The sequence below is a fragment of the Gallus gallus genome, chromosome 21 (genome assembly GCF_016699485.2).
Source record: "Gallus gallus isolate bGalGal1 chromosome 21, bGalGal1.mat.broiler.GRCg7b, whole genome shotgun sequence".
Lineage (NCBI taxonomy): Eukaryota > Metazoa > Chordata > Aves > Galliformes > Phasianidae > Gallus > Gallus gallus.
Genome location: NC_052552.1, coordinates 5,292,891 through 5,307,573, shown reverse-complemented (window position 1 = coordinate 5,307,573; position 14,683 = coordinate 5,292,891). Strand labels below are relative to the sequence as shown.

General features: G+C 41.9%; 2 protein-coding genes across 5 annotated transcripts in view; one reads left to right on the top strand and one right to left on the bottom strand.

The window, feature by feature from the left end:
• Positions 1-14,683, bottom strand: part of DHRS3 (dehydrogenase/reductase 3) — a 164,787-nt gene that overhangs the window by 27,866 nt on the left and 122,238 nt on the right. For 2 of the 4 annotated variants that reach the window (XM_040651186.2, XM_025142530.3), the window contains exons 4-8: positions 11,090-11,271; positions 9,645-9,716; positions 8,005-8,076; positions 2,539-2,652; positions 1,354-1,433 (exon numbers count right to left, since the gene is read on the bottom strand). The gene's annotated coding sequence lies outside the window, so the exon portion shown is untranslated. Of the gene's footprint in view, positions 1-1,353; positions 1,514-2,538; positions 2,653-8,004; positions 8,077-9,644; positions 9,717-11,089; positions 11,272-13,023; positions 13,350-14,683 lie in introns of all 4 variants that reach the window. The other 2 variants (XM_046903153.1, XM_040651185.2) reach the window with 2 other exon arrangements.
• AADACL4A (arylacetamide deacetylase like 4A) lies at positions 6,719-14,116 on the top strand. Its single transcript, XM_025142592.3, has 4 exons — positions 6,719-6,911; positions 11,047-11,263; positions 12,044-12,107; positions 13,031-14,116. Exons 1-4 carry the CDS (start codon positions 6,741-6,743, stop codon positions 13,800-13,802), a joined length of 1,224 nt encoding a protein of 407 aa, XP_024998360.3. The 5' UTR covers positions 6,719-6,740; the 3' UTR covers positions 13,803-14,116.

The window sequence follows — 14,683 nt, the reverse complement described above, 5'->3', positions numbered from 1 at the left end:
ATTCTGTGATGATTTTTCTCTCCTTTTCCATGACTTTCGTCCAGACACAGGGCACCGTTGCAACACAAGGTCTCTGTAGCACTTTATGTTGTAACAGGAGAAAGGGCAGAAGTGTTGCAACTAGGTCCCCGAGTTGTTTGTTTGCACTGCTCAGCATGAGGTGGGTATGTTGCACATTGAGGAGGGTCTAAGTGCACGTTTCATAACATCACACAATGGCTTCTGTTGGAGGGGACCTTAAGATCACCCACTTCCAACCTCTGCCATGGGCTGCTTGCCCCCCACCACATCAGCCCATCCACGGTCTTGGGCACATCCAGGGATGGGGCATCCATGACTTCTCCAGGCAGCAGTGCCAGGGCCTCTCCACCTTTGAACTCAGGGCTGCTCATCCCACATTCCCAGTTGTGGCAGCTCCATCATAATCTGAAATTTAAAGTTTACAGGATGCCAGAAGATGGTCAGCGATGTCAACTTCACACTGCTGGTCCAGTCGTGCTGGTTTTGATGACTGTGCTGTTAATAAGAACGTGCCAGAATGAAGCCAACCCCAGGGGCAAATCCTTAATCTATATCCACTATCCTGGGAAGCCATCTAGTGGTAAAAAACTGGAATTATTGAAAAACGATGCAATGGTTTGAGATGGAAGGGACACTGAAGGCCATCAGGTTCAACCCCTGCACTGAGCAGAGACCCCACAGCTCCATCAGTGCTCAGAGCCCCTCCAGCCTGACCTTGTGTGTCTGCACCACCTCTCTGGGCAGTCTGTGCAGTGCCTCACTGCCCTCATTGTAAAAAACTTCTTATATCTCATCTAAATCTCCCCTCTTTTAGTTGGAAACCATTTCCCCTTGTCCTATCACAACAGACTCTGCTAAAGACTCTGTCTCCCTCTTCCTTATAGCCCTTCTTCAGGCATTGAAAGCATCCAAATGACAAAACTGAAGGCCATTCTCAAGCTTAATTTCCCCTACAGTTACTGAAGGACCACTGCAATGGAACTGCATGAGTCTCAAAGCATCTACACACAGGCAGTGAAGTTATATTACACAGCCAAGAGCAGTGAGCTAGGAAGCCAAATCCCTTTGAAAATAAACCTGATTTTATGCTTCATTATCAAGCACGTTTTTGAAACCACAGCTCAAAGCAGCCATGTGGTGCAAGGGTTATTTGGTGGCAAAAATAAGGACTGAATTTTTGGTGCTACCCACATTCAAGCTTGTATCACGTATGGTTCTATCAACAGTGAGCATGAAACAATATCCAAATCCCTTCAACTTCAGCCCTGTTAAAACTTCCACAAAGGTTCCCAGAAAAAGTAAGATTAAGAGAGAAGCTTGCAGAGTTCTTACCTTTAAATGCCAGTTTTCCTTTCATGAAGGAAGTCAAACGATGGTCACAGCCTCATCATATGGGACCAGGAGAGAGGCTTCTAGGGAGAAGAAGTTGAGCCATTGCAACTGCAGTCTGCAGAGATTGTTCAAAACCAGGTATCCCCTAACATGGCTGCATCTGAAATAACCAGAGCTGTGAGAATTTCCATGGCTGCTTGGCAGCACTGAGCACCTCTGTGTGTTTTTACAGTTAGAAATGGAGCTGGGGGAGGCACCTGGCATTACAGCTTTCCTCTCAGTCCAGAAACTCTGAAGCGGGGGGGGAAGAGAAATTACACAGAGAGCCCAGTGTCTGGCTTAAACAGGAATGACTCAGTGTCTGGACTGGTAACAAATATAACAACTTTTGGTATAGAAATAAGGAGCAGTGTTAGAAATGAAGGGATATGAAGTTCAAGCAAGTCTGATTTTTCGATTCTTTCAAACGTTCCCAAGTCCTTTAACGCCAGTGGAACCAGTCCTGTGAGTGTTTATCTGTTTCCCCATTAAATAAAGTTCTGAAATGTATTAAAAGTGGCCGGTCGGTTTTTTTCTTTTCCCATTCATTATGGATGAATGTTGTGCAAACATGCAGCTGGAGCCAAAGGACACAGCTACGTACTTAAAATGAAGCATTTTTATTTTCCTAACGTCACCTTCAGATTTCAGCGAATGTATGAACTCTTTCACTGTCTCACTGCTTTGCTTTGCATTCACCTCGAAGCAGCTGCAACCAGCAGCTCACAAGCTGTGCAACAAGAGCAAGAAACAGAGGTAATGCAGCAAAACTGGAGTTAGTGCTTCTTGTCTGCAATAAACCCGGTGAAATGCATGCGAGTCATTCTGAAATTCACCTAACTGAAGTGAAAAGTGAGACAGCTTTAAATGCTGCATGTACTGAGTTCTGCACGTACTGAGATTTGTCCCCTTGAATTGCGGTTGCATTCTGAAAAGTGGCAAAAGGGTGTTCTGGGATTTCACCCAATCATTGCCTCATAACCACAACACCCTGCTTGGCATGAGGTCTTTTTCCAGACCATCTCCTCAACAAATGCAGTGCGTGCCTCTGTTCAAAAAGTTCCCCTCTCTTTCTTCAAACCCAAACCACGCTTTCCTTTAGGTTTGATCACTCCAATTGCTTTCAGTCAGTGCCTTGCTACGTACCTTGGCTGGTGAAAATGAGGGTCTGTCACATCACAGCAGTTGTTCCTGATGATCTCTTCCATGCTCCTACTTGGAAGTCCTTCCCCATGGCACTGCAGCTTTCCATAAGCAGGCCTGTTAATATTGCAGAATTGCATCAGTTGCTGAGGCCATCGCATAGTGCCAGAATTAATGTTGCATTTTGGATAGCTGCACAGTACTGAACTATTTGTTTCATAAGCATTCACTCTCAACCATGTGTAAGTTGCAATTTATACCACTTGGGCTGAGCCATTTTCATGGCAGTCTAAACGAAGTTTGGTTCCATTTTGCACAAGAAGGAAGTCATGCAGCACATCTTAGTGGTAATTCACTTTGTTTCTACTTCTGTTTCTCAGTGTTTGGGTCTGTACTTCCTAACAGAAGTGTTGGGCTGTAATGCACTTTGATGAACCTATTGTGAATCATTAGGTTTAAATTTAGAATGACTCATTCCTGGGACCAGAGCTCAAAAGATGCATTCATGGCAACCCAGCCCATGGCAGGGGTTGGAACTGGATAGGCTTTAAGGCCCCCTCCAACCTAAGCCACTCTATGACCTTATGTTTTCTGGATATTTAACCACGAGTGCCTAACTGCAACAGCACCAGCTTAAAACTAAACCTGCAGTTCATATTTAGGTAAGCTAATTTAAAGGCAGGTTAGTATCCTACAATGACTGAAACACAGCTTTTGGGTTGCAGCCATGTGTACTAATGCTCTCAGTGAGAGTCATAGGAACACACTTTTCCTTACTTCCCTGCTCCTGAAAGAATAAACAGCAGTGAAAAAGCAACTTCTGCCTGCACACTTCCATAAAGAAAGGTCCCTTTTTGCAGAACAAACTTTTCTGGTTCCATAAAGAGGCTCAGGGAAGCCTTAAATATGGAAATATCTTAAATATGGAAAATCTGCATTACTAAAGTGTCCAGTAGTACCCATTTCTCACATCCATGCAGGTTCTTAACCATGGACAATCCATCACAGGCACAGATTAAAACTAAGCCTCCTGTTAAAAATGAAACTCCTTGGCCAAGATGATCTGTTTTTTGTTACATGAAGTACTGCTGTCAGATTTGGATAAAGCAAGAGCTGTATTTTTGTGCTTCTTGATTTCATTCTTCCCTTGAGTTCACATTTTCCATTTGAAATGTGTCCCAGTGGTCCTATGATTTCACACTGTCCTTCTATATGCTATTAAGTATTAAAAGTCTGATATTGTTGCATTGTAAGTGGAGTTTTTCCATGGACTAAGCTCACAGGGACCAGGTTTCTGTTCAGCTTCCAGCCTTGACAGAAAGCAGTCTGTGTCCTGCCTTGTGTGAAAACCTACACTTGAAAACCTGACTGCTTTCCCAGGGTCTCACAGCAAATCAGTATTACGAATAAAGATATAGCAAAGCCTTTACTGAGTGAGCCAAAGTTCTAGACAGAAGAACCAGAGACTCACTCATTATGGTTGGAAAAGGCCTCTAAGATCATCAAGTCCAACCATCCACCTACCACCAGTACTGTCCACAAAACCATGCCCCTAATAGAGCCATAGAATCATTAAGGATGGAAAAGACTTCTAAGATCGCCCAGATACACAGCCTTTCTAAATTCAATATGCATAAAAACAAATGCCTTTATAAGAAGAGCATTCAAAGTGCTTGTAGGTGCTATCAGGAATTCAGAAAAAGGAATGCAACATCAAGGATATGCTATTTCTTTCAGTCACTTAATCGTGTTTTTGCATACTAGATTTTATAATTTGTAATAATTGCCAGTCTTTTTTCTCTCCTTGGTTTAATTAGATGCCAAATCGACCTCATGACACAAGCCTGTTAGCTCATGTCATCATATTGACAGAGAGAACAGGAAGAAATATCACATGTTGGCAGGAATCATAGAATTATCAAAGAACCACAGAATGGCTTTGGTTGGAGGGGACCCTAAAGATCATCCAGTTTCAAACTCCTGCCATGGGCTGGTTGACCCCTGGGAGATAATGCTGCCCCGATGTCCAGGAATGGAGTGCCTATGTAGTGTTAAACTGATTAACTCATCTAACGTTTTGTTTTGTGCATTTACCACACCTTTACATCACTCAGAACTTGCCAGACCCTCTCATTAATCCCTCAGTCCTGACAAAACCTCTAACACACAAGAACTGGAGAAGAATTAAGCCCTTAAGGCAATTAAAATTAGAGAAGGAGTTTATTGTTTCAAGAGTCTGAAGTGAAATCTGACTAAACCAATGTGATATGGATTTGGACATAAAATGAACAGTAGGTTTATTCTTGAAAAAATTTGCACTGGAAGCTTGTAAATTAGCTAAGGAATAAGTTTGTAGATGAGATCTTCCCTGAGTCCTTATGAATAATGCCTTCTTTAAACATTCTCATTAAAAGTGGTTATGGTTTCTTTCCAAAGCCAGTGGTTCACTGGAACGTAGGAGGAAGAGAATAATCATCAATGGAAAACTTTTTTTGGTTGGAAAGTGAGAATGGATCAGCTTTAGGAATATGGGGAAGTAAGATCACATCACAAATCAAATGATGGGAAAAGAAGATCTCTAGAGAGATACAGCTGGGATAAGGCAAAAGGCACAGGGGGATGAAACTGTGTTCATTCAGACAGAATCACAGAATGGCTTGGGTTGGAAGGGACCCCAAGGATCATCAAGCTCTAACCTCCCTGCCACAGGCAGGACTACCACTCTCCAGATCTGGTACCAGCACAGGCTGCCCAGGGCTCCATCCAACCTGCTATTGGACACCTCCAGGGATGGGGCACCCACAGCCTCTCTGGGCAGCTGTTCCAGCACCTTACCACTCTCTCTGTGTAGAAGCTATTAATTTTAGGAGGGATTAGTTAAATCCATTAAATATTTCCTTCCCAGAAATTAATTTCTGCTTTACTTCATGGCTTTATTTGTCTGTTTAAATCGTTAAAGTTGACATATCTCCACAGGTCTGGATTTGCTAAGTGGGTGGAGGGGCTAAGTTAAGCGTACTGCACCTCACAGTGATGGAAGGGATCAATGAATCCTCAGCGTACTCAAATAACTGAGGTCAGTTTTGGAAGGATGCATACTGTGATCACATTCCAGGCCTGCTGAGTTAAGCTGAAAATTCTGTTATGACTTTCTCATATGGATTTCTTATGCTTAACACCTTTGTTTTATTTTATTTTATTTTATTTTGAGGATTTTGAACCACATAGTTCAAATAGCCGTGCTTGCTGAATTCCACTGCATTTAAATTAGACCTATTCACATAAGAATCCAGTCTAGTCACTCTTATCATATGGTAGTTTCTTATGACTCAATCTGTCTACCCTCAATCCATGTAGCTAAAGATTTCTTCAGCCTACTGACTTATTCCTATAAAGATTTCTCCCTGTTTCCTTTAAGTAGAAACATATATTACATAAATGTGATTTTTTCTAGGTAGGTATATTTCAACTTCTTTCATAGGAACAGCTAGAAATGACTCACTTTTTTAGACAAAAACCCATATTCTGAGGGTATACTACCATAGAAGTTAGACATCTCTGTGCCCTAGAGGCCTCCAAGGTCTCCTCTATGGAACCCCAGTTCCATAGAGCTTCTAGTACTCCTACAGTACTCCTAATTGTGTTCTAGGATGTCCTGGAGCCTTCCCTGTGTGCCTAGAAGCCCCCCAGAGTCCTCTAGGGCACCCTACAAGACTCCTGGAGCTGTCCAGCGTGCTCTAGGATGTACTAGAGGTTCCCCAGTATGCTCCAGAGGTCTCCAACGGCACCCAAGTGTATTCAAGGGCACACCTAAGGTACTCCCAGAGCTTCTTGGCGTGCTCTACAGTGCCTCACACTGGCAGTGAGTGAACGAATGAACAAGTAGGTCATTCAGACCCATAAATCAGAATACAGTTAAACCAGATGAAAACCAAAGTCCATTTGCAACTTGGGAATACAGATAGTAGTGACATATCTTGAGTATACAAACTGCAGGCATTACTTTGGCCATGCTAAATATAACTGTAATAGCTGGCACTGCCGGATGTTTGCACGTTGCTAGCATCCGGCGGCCTGATCTGTAGGTGGAGGGTGGAGGAATTTTGGTATGCAAATGACTTCTCTGTTGGGTCAGTCTGGAGGATATAAATATTGATCGGATTGTATCAAACTGTTCACTACAAAATCATCCTCGCCAAAGAAAAATGGAGTTATTTTTTGCTCTGACATCAATAGCAGGAATTCTACTTGCTTTTCTGTTATCGGTTTTAATTGAAGCTTCCTATCATACCTTCAAGGCAAAAATTCCTCCTGAAGTTGACCAGCCATCAAAGCTCAGCTTCTATAGTTGGCTTTTTACTACGGTTGAAATTCTGGTGAGTTTATCGTGTTCTGTGATACTGTGATTTTCAGGAAAGGGAAAACGTGAGTAGAACTATGAATATGGCATTTAAACATTGCAGCTGTGTGTAATGGGAATTGTATGGTAACACCAGTTTGGTATCTTAATACTGTCCATAAAAGCAGCTTACATGAGGTGAGCTCTTTTAAATACTGATATTTGCATGTTTACATTGCAATTGTAATTTGACTGCCTTTTATAACCAAATGATTGGTCCTGTAAAAAACAGAACGGCTGAAGACTGATAAATGAACCTTCTGTACCCTAGGGCATTTTGATCTATTTGAGGTAATTTCCTAAATTTTTGTCTACCTGTAATAATTGTTGTACTCATGATTCTGTCCTTATTTCTGCAGGGACTACACTGTGTCTTAATGAATTAACATAGAATCATGTATATTGGAGGTCATCTAATCATAGTCTCAGAGTCCTTAGAGTTGGAAGGGACCCTAAAGGCCAGTTGGTCCAACCCCTGAAATGAGCAGGGACACCCACAGCTCCATCAGTGCTCACAGCCCCTCCAGCCTGACCTTGGGTGTATGCAGGGATAGGGCACCACCACCTCTGGGCAACCTGTGCCACTGCCTCACCATCCTCACTGTAAAAGACTTTTTCCTTATATCCAACCTAAATCTCCCTTCTTGTAGTTGGAAACCATTTTCTATCAACACAGATACTGCTGAAGAGTCTGTCCCCTCGTTTCTTACAGCCCCTTTACATACCAGCAGGCTGCTCTCAGAACTCCCCAGAGCCTTCTCTTCTCCAGGCTGCACAGCCCCCAGCTCTTAGACTGTCCTTGTAGGAGAGGTGTTCCATCCCTGAATCATTTTTGTGGCCCAAATCTAACCTTCTGATCAAAGTGAGTTCAGTCACAAGAGCTGTTACTACTACTTATTTATGTATTTGTAAACTAGACTCTGCTATATGCGTTGCCAGAAGAGTAAGAAACAGCTCTTGCTCAAGACATTTTCAAAGAATACAAGACAAGATCAGCCTAAGCCTTATCACACGTTTGGCAGATATCATTATGGCTGGATTTGATTTATGGTCAGATTTGGTGATCTTACAGGTCTCCAAGGAGAATCCAGGAATCCAGGAATCCAAGTTAAAGATTCTATGATTCTATATCAAATGGAAGTCTGTAGGAAAAACAGAGTGATTTCATTAGTGTTTGTGTGGGGTTCATCTCAATCACCAGTGTTCTCTCATCCTCAAGTTATACCTAGTGTACAGTAATCCTGAAAAGTCATTTGGGGAAATACAATCAAAAAACTTATATAGGTTGCTTAAACCTACATGATTTCACCAAACCAGGTCTCAGTCTCCAATGGTTTATGCCATGTATACCAATCTGCACTGCCTGGTGTGAAAGGAGAGTTGCTGTCCTTACATATTTCAGACTGCTCTTCATGTTAAGCTATATATAAACATAATACCATTAAATGACTGAATGTTATTAGGGTCCCACAGAGCTGGGAGAGGACAGAACCAGAGCAGGTGCCCCAAAGTGGCCAAAGGGGTTTTCCATACCCTGTCACATACTGAGAAAAACTATAAAACTGATGGGAGCTGACCTGGGGGGCAGCTGTTATCTGCAGCCTGGCTGGGCATTGGTCAACGAGTGGTGAGGAACTGCTTTGTGCATCACTTGTCCCACTCCTGCTGTCCTTTGAAGGCCACTAACTCTGACCCACTTGGCAGGCGGTTGTGCCAGTGTGTGAGTTGCTTCACTATGGAATACCTGGGTTATAATGTAAAGTTTAACTCTGCTTGCTTCACACTGGGAAAGAAACTCCCTAATCTGTATGATGAAAGCTTATTCAAAGTTTACGCTGATATCCTCAATTATTCTTCGAACCACCAGTTTCAATATATTTTACTCTCCCACTTTCTAGAGAAAGGTGGGGAAAAAAGGTCTCCATTTGCACCAGATAAGGTTTAGATCAGATAGCAGGAAGAACTGCATCACAGAATGAGTGGTTGGGCATTGGAATGGGCAGCCCAGGGAGGTGCTGGGGTCCCTGTCCCTGGAGGTACTTAGGAGCAGTGTGGATGTGGCACTAACACACATGGTTTAGTGACCGACTTGGTATGGATTCTTCCAAAGCACATGATGCTCTGTGCACTGTGCATGTGCAATGAGAATATCCTGCTAGTTCTCATGAATGTTGATGTCGTTGTGCTAGTGACATCTCCTTTTGTGCTCCCTGTCATGTATGTTGCAAGAAAGGCCTCTTTTTTATTGTTACATAGCACAGTCTTCTGCCCTTTTGTTGAACTTATTTGAGGCATCCCTTAGATGGATCAGCAGTTAAACATCTATCTTCTAGAGTGATTGTCAAATGGACTCTACAAGTCCATGATGGCCAAACTGAGTGTTTTTTCCTATTTCATATGTGATTTCTTAGTTTAAAAGTAAAAATCAGGTCACCATATGATCTTCATTGTATAGAGAAGTCTGTGCCAGAATTTAGGCATTTGAGCAAAGAGTTTTTCAAATCATTGCACGCTGATTTGGGTTCTCCTTTTCTTACACATACACATCTTTTAGAACCTGGCTTATGTAATATGTTCATCTACTAATACAATCATGTGAATCTAGGAATAGACATACCTCCTATTTTTTGAATGCACTGTAACTGTTTCTGCAGTGTTTTGTAATTATTGATCAAGAAGAAGTTTTTCAATGGAAAATTGCATAACATACCAAATTCCCCATTCTTCCTTATGACGGTTCTTTTCCTTAAAATTGAAGATGTGTCTGTGTTGCCAGGAGCTCCTAGGATAAGGAAAGGAAGGAGGATATTTACATAGCATGTTCTGATACTGAGTTTATCATATGTGTTATTAATACTTGTCATTTGAAGGCTCTATTAAAAAAACAGGGATGTTAGAAAGTGCAGATGAGATTCAATAAACAGTGCAGCAATTGTGTTAACTTCAATCATCCCAGAATTGTCACTTCAACAAAACACAAAGAAAAAGCAGAAGTCAGAAACATTGGGTTACGAAAGCACAGCTGGCCATTAGTTGATGAGGCATTGATACAGTGCATACATGTATAATTTTGTTGCTCAGAAGAGAACAACACAATTTGCAAATTGCTTGTTATGATTACCATCATTCCGGAAGAATGAATTGTATTAGTTTGTAATGGTAATTAAGTCATCATTTAATAGGAAAAGAAGTATTGTCCCTAGCAGGAAATGCATCACTTAGAAACCTGCTCGAAATAAAGGGGGATTCCAGTGTGATCCTCAGGCTATCTATCTCAATTATCACTAATTGAATGGCTTTGGATAAGAAGACATTTGGACACACTTAACAAACATACTCTGTCTTCCGAGTATCTGTTTTCCTTTCTGGATTGAAGGAACTGGCTGAAGAGCCATTTCCTGAATACCTGTGGGATCTTGATAAAGGTAATGGTTTCACAGATGGAGGAGGAGATAAGATTCAGAACCATTCTCACCCATGTCTTTGAAGCAGCATTTCATTACTGATTACAAGCATCACTGATTTTCTTAAACCTTGTTGTCACTGACCCTGTGGCTGGAGATGATCAAAGACCACTGAGTTACTGTCATGGCTGGGACATTTCTATCTCACCTTACCTCCAGTCCTTCAGCTGAGGCATCTGAAGTGGACAGTCTCCCTTTACAATCAACGGTGATGAGCAGACATTTCCAGAGCATAGCTTAATATGTTGGAACTGTCCTCTAGAGATGCCTCTTTCTCTTCATGGACCAGAAAAGGAGGCTCAGGCCTCCTGACACCTAAATTGCATACCTAAACGAACTGTTGATGTTATGTGTGATAAAACCAGGTTACAGAAATAAGAAGGGATTTATATGGGACATTCAGTGGAACAAGTATTGCAACATTCTTCTGAAAACAATGTTATCTCAGACCGCAGAGATGTACACTTTCACTTTCACAACTGAAATCACAGAGCTTTCTTAATGAAAATCCTATATGGTAGCAAACACCCAATGCAATTCTCCTAAATATAACACAGAAAAAGGCAACCTGTGGCCTTCTGTGGCCCCAACAGAGTGGAAAGGCTTGGATTTTCTATTCTAATTTCTTATCTTTCCTGTTACATCTAGGCAAATAAATTAGCAAGTTTGCGTATCTGTAAGAAGCACGTACTTATAAGGATGTTTTCTAATGGAATGAGGGCACGGAGGGCTTCAGAGCTCCTCATAAAGGATCTGCACTTTGGTGAGGTGCCAGTGAGGATCTACCTCCCAAGATCACCATCTGCCAGCAAACGGAGGGGAGTCGTCTTGTTCCATGGAGGATGTGGGATGTACGGAAGCATAAGTAAGGAACTGAAAGAGAAAATGTGATTTTTATCATTATTTTTTACACTACTCACTCTCGTTAACTATGTATTTTTAAATATTATTTTGAACCTAAGAAGTGATGGAGACTTAGCTTGGGCAACCGAGAGAATGCAATGCTTGGTTTTACTTTTTCAGTTATTTAATCTGCCCTTATTGAATATCTAAATTCTTCTTTGTAGGATAGAGCCCTACTTAGGGCATATATATCCCTTACAGCAAGTGCTGCTGCTAAATGAATGCATCTGTTTTGGTCTGAACACAGGACAGAAGTTATGAACTCCTGCATTCCTCCACCAGATCCCTTCCCCAGTGGCATACAGCACCCAGTCTTAAATGTGTGCCCCAGGTCCTTTAATTAGCTTGACCTTTTTTTCAGTTTAATTGATTAGAGAAAGCAGATAATTGCAAACATGTAATTTAAGAAGCTCCAAAAGATACAAACACGTATTAAAAGGTGTTAGGATTCTGTAATTTAAGGTAGAACGTACTATTGAGCAAATGGCAATAAACCAAGTTTTTTTAAATGTAGTAAAAACTGAGCTAAAGTAGAAGAAAAACCCAGTGTATCTTTAAACACATTGTAAGGGATATACTCCTGCCCATTAACTTACAGTGGAATGGTTTTATAACTCTTTAATGAGATAGTTAAGTGGTCATCTCTGCACACCTCAGCTGAGGCATTATGTCACCAAGAAAGAAGGGATGGTATTGCTGCAAGTATTCAAAGACACCAATTCCATTCATGTTTGTTCTTCAGGAAGCCATGAAAGAATATGCCAGCAGATAGCCAAAAAGTCTGATTCCGTGGTGGTGTCTGTTGGGTAAGTTGAGCATGAAGAAACTGAGCTCTAGGATAGTCTGTCCTTACATAGACACTTGCAAGCCAGCGTGTGCATGACAACAACATACACCTGACTTGGGTTTATCAATAACAAAAGCAGTTATTAGGATGTTTAGATTATTAATCCACTGATTTAATTGAGTGGAATTAAAGGAAAGCAGAAGCAGTGCACTTCGGCCAATGGAGGAGGGTTAACAGAGAAAGCCTGCACTGCTGCCTCAGGTGTATTTATCTTCTCCTTATTCAACTAATCTCCCAAAAACCCACAAATGCAGAGAATGAAGAACCAGGGCTATGGAGGTATATCTTGCTCTCATTCACTTTGACGTGACTTTCTTCCATCTAAGAAAGTACATTATTGGTTAAGAACTGAACAAAGAGAGCCTTGTGTTTTCATCACTCCCCTGTAACCCATTTGTCCCAGTTGACAAAATAAATGAAATAACTGCAGGAAGCTATTTCATCAGCACTGCACATTCACTGCATGGTGTTTTATAACACAGTGTTATCAGATTACTGTTATTATATTAAAGTGTAATAATAACAAAACCCTGCTCACATATAATAATAAAATACTGACAGCATGATCATATAAAATATAACAGTAAATGGAACAAACAGTGCCCTCAGGATACAAAAATCAGTTGGACCTTTGGGTATGCAGGATGTACATCCATGGTACCCACAGCCAGTGCAAAGGGGAGAACTGCAGACTGCCCTGCTGGCATGAGCTTTGATCACAGGCACAACCACTCAGGCCACAAACTGAGTAAAGGTGTGGGTCTGTATAATGTGGGTGGTGGGACTGCACTGCGTAAGGCTCTGTGCTCTTAAATTATGCCAGAATAAAGCAATTTACAGACACAAATGTATGTAGACAGTGCTGTCTTTTATACCTTGCAGGTATCGCTTGTCTCCTGAGCACAGGTATCCAACCCAGAGTCTGGACTGTGTCAATGCCACCATTCACTTCTTGAAGACTGCTAAAAGCTACGGCGTGGATCCCCACCGGGTCATTTTATGTGGGGACAGTGCAGGGGGCACTTTCGCAACTGGAACTTGCCAAGAACTACTGAACAGAGCAGACATCCCAAAGATACGTGCCCAGATCTTGATCTATCCATTTCTCCAAGCCATGAACTTCAACCTGCCATCTCACCAGAAGAATGCTTCCACTGGCTTGCTGTCCTTGGAACGGACGGTCTGCTTCATTCTGATGTACCTGAGGAAGGATTGCGCTTTGACAAAAGCCATCTTGGCAGGTTCTCATGTTCCTGAGAGCATGAATTTGAAATATAAGAAATGGATACATCCAGATCTTATCCCGGAGAAATTTAAACAGGACTACAAGCCACCATTACCCGCCTCATATACACCCCAGGTCCACGAGGAAATGAAAGAAATGTTTGAGTTAAGGTTCTCCCCACTCTTAGCAGAGGATGCTGTTGTTGGCCGCCTACCTGACACCTGTATTATCACCTGTGAGCACGATGTGCTCAGGGATGATGGGCTGTTGTACAAGAAGCGGCTGGAGGACAACAACGTCAAAGTGACCTGGTGCCACATTGAGGATGGCTTCCACGGTGTACTGTGCTTTTTGGGTTATGGTATTTTCTCTTTTCCCTCAGCGAGTAAAATAATGGATCACATTGTAAACTTTATAGAAGGCTGCTAAAATGTCTCCTTCAGTACACTGAACTACTATGCAGAGTGAGTGCACTTCAGTTAATCACTCGGTATCAAGAAGTGATAACTTGTGATAGTGCAGTCTGCTGACTTCTGACTTTCAGCTGCTCCTACTTGGAAACATGATGTGGTTTCCATCTTCCTTTCTGCTTTTATCCATTAACTGCTATCCTCCTGTGGCTTCTCTTTTTCTGTTTTAATAATTTTTGTTCTCTTTTCAAAGAATGAAACCTCACGATTTATACGGCAAAACACACTTGAAAGCCTGGAATATATAACCATCCACAAATGCATGCACACGGATCACACACATGAAAGCAGTATGAGAATACAGATAAAATGCTCCTCCTGAAAGCCTCTGGAGGGTAAAGATTCGTTCACAGTCCCGAAACGAGCAGTGATTGCCACTGATCTATAGGGTTTGGATCCATGGGTTTGGATCTGGCTGTAAAATCTGAAGGGGGAAATGGAGTGTATTTGCAGAACTTAGCTTACAGCACAATGGGTGGCACAGAAGGGAGTAACAGAAGTCAAAGCTTTTGGAGCTTTCCATGTAAGTATTTGAGTGACAACATGGAAGGGTCTTTTCGCCCTTCAGGGTCCCTTCCAACTCAAACAATTCTACAGCTCAATGACTCCAAGTGGAACCTGACAAACATCACTGAACGTCCTCTGAGCTATCATCTGTGAAGTTCCTTTCTGAGGTATTTGCTTGTATTCAGGGAGACAGACAAAGCACTTCAGTTAACTAATAAAGCAGTTATTAGATGAGAACTTGGGGGTAAACACGGAAACAGCACTAAAAACGGCAAGAATAGTTTCTGCTAATGTCCAAAACAAAGGAAAAAATAATAACCATGGAACCCTTTG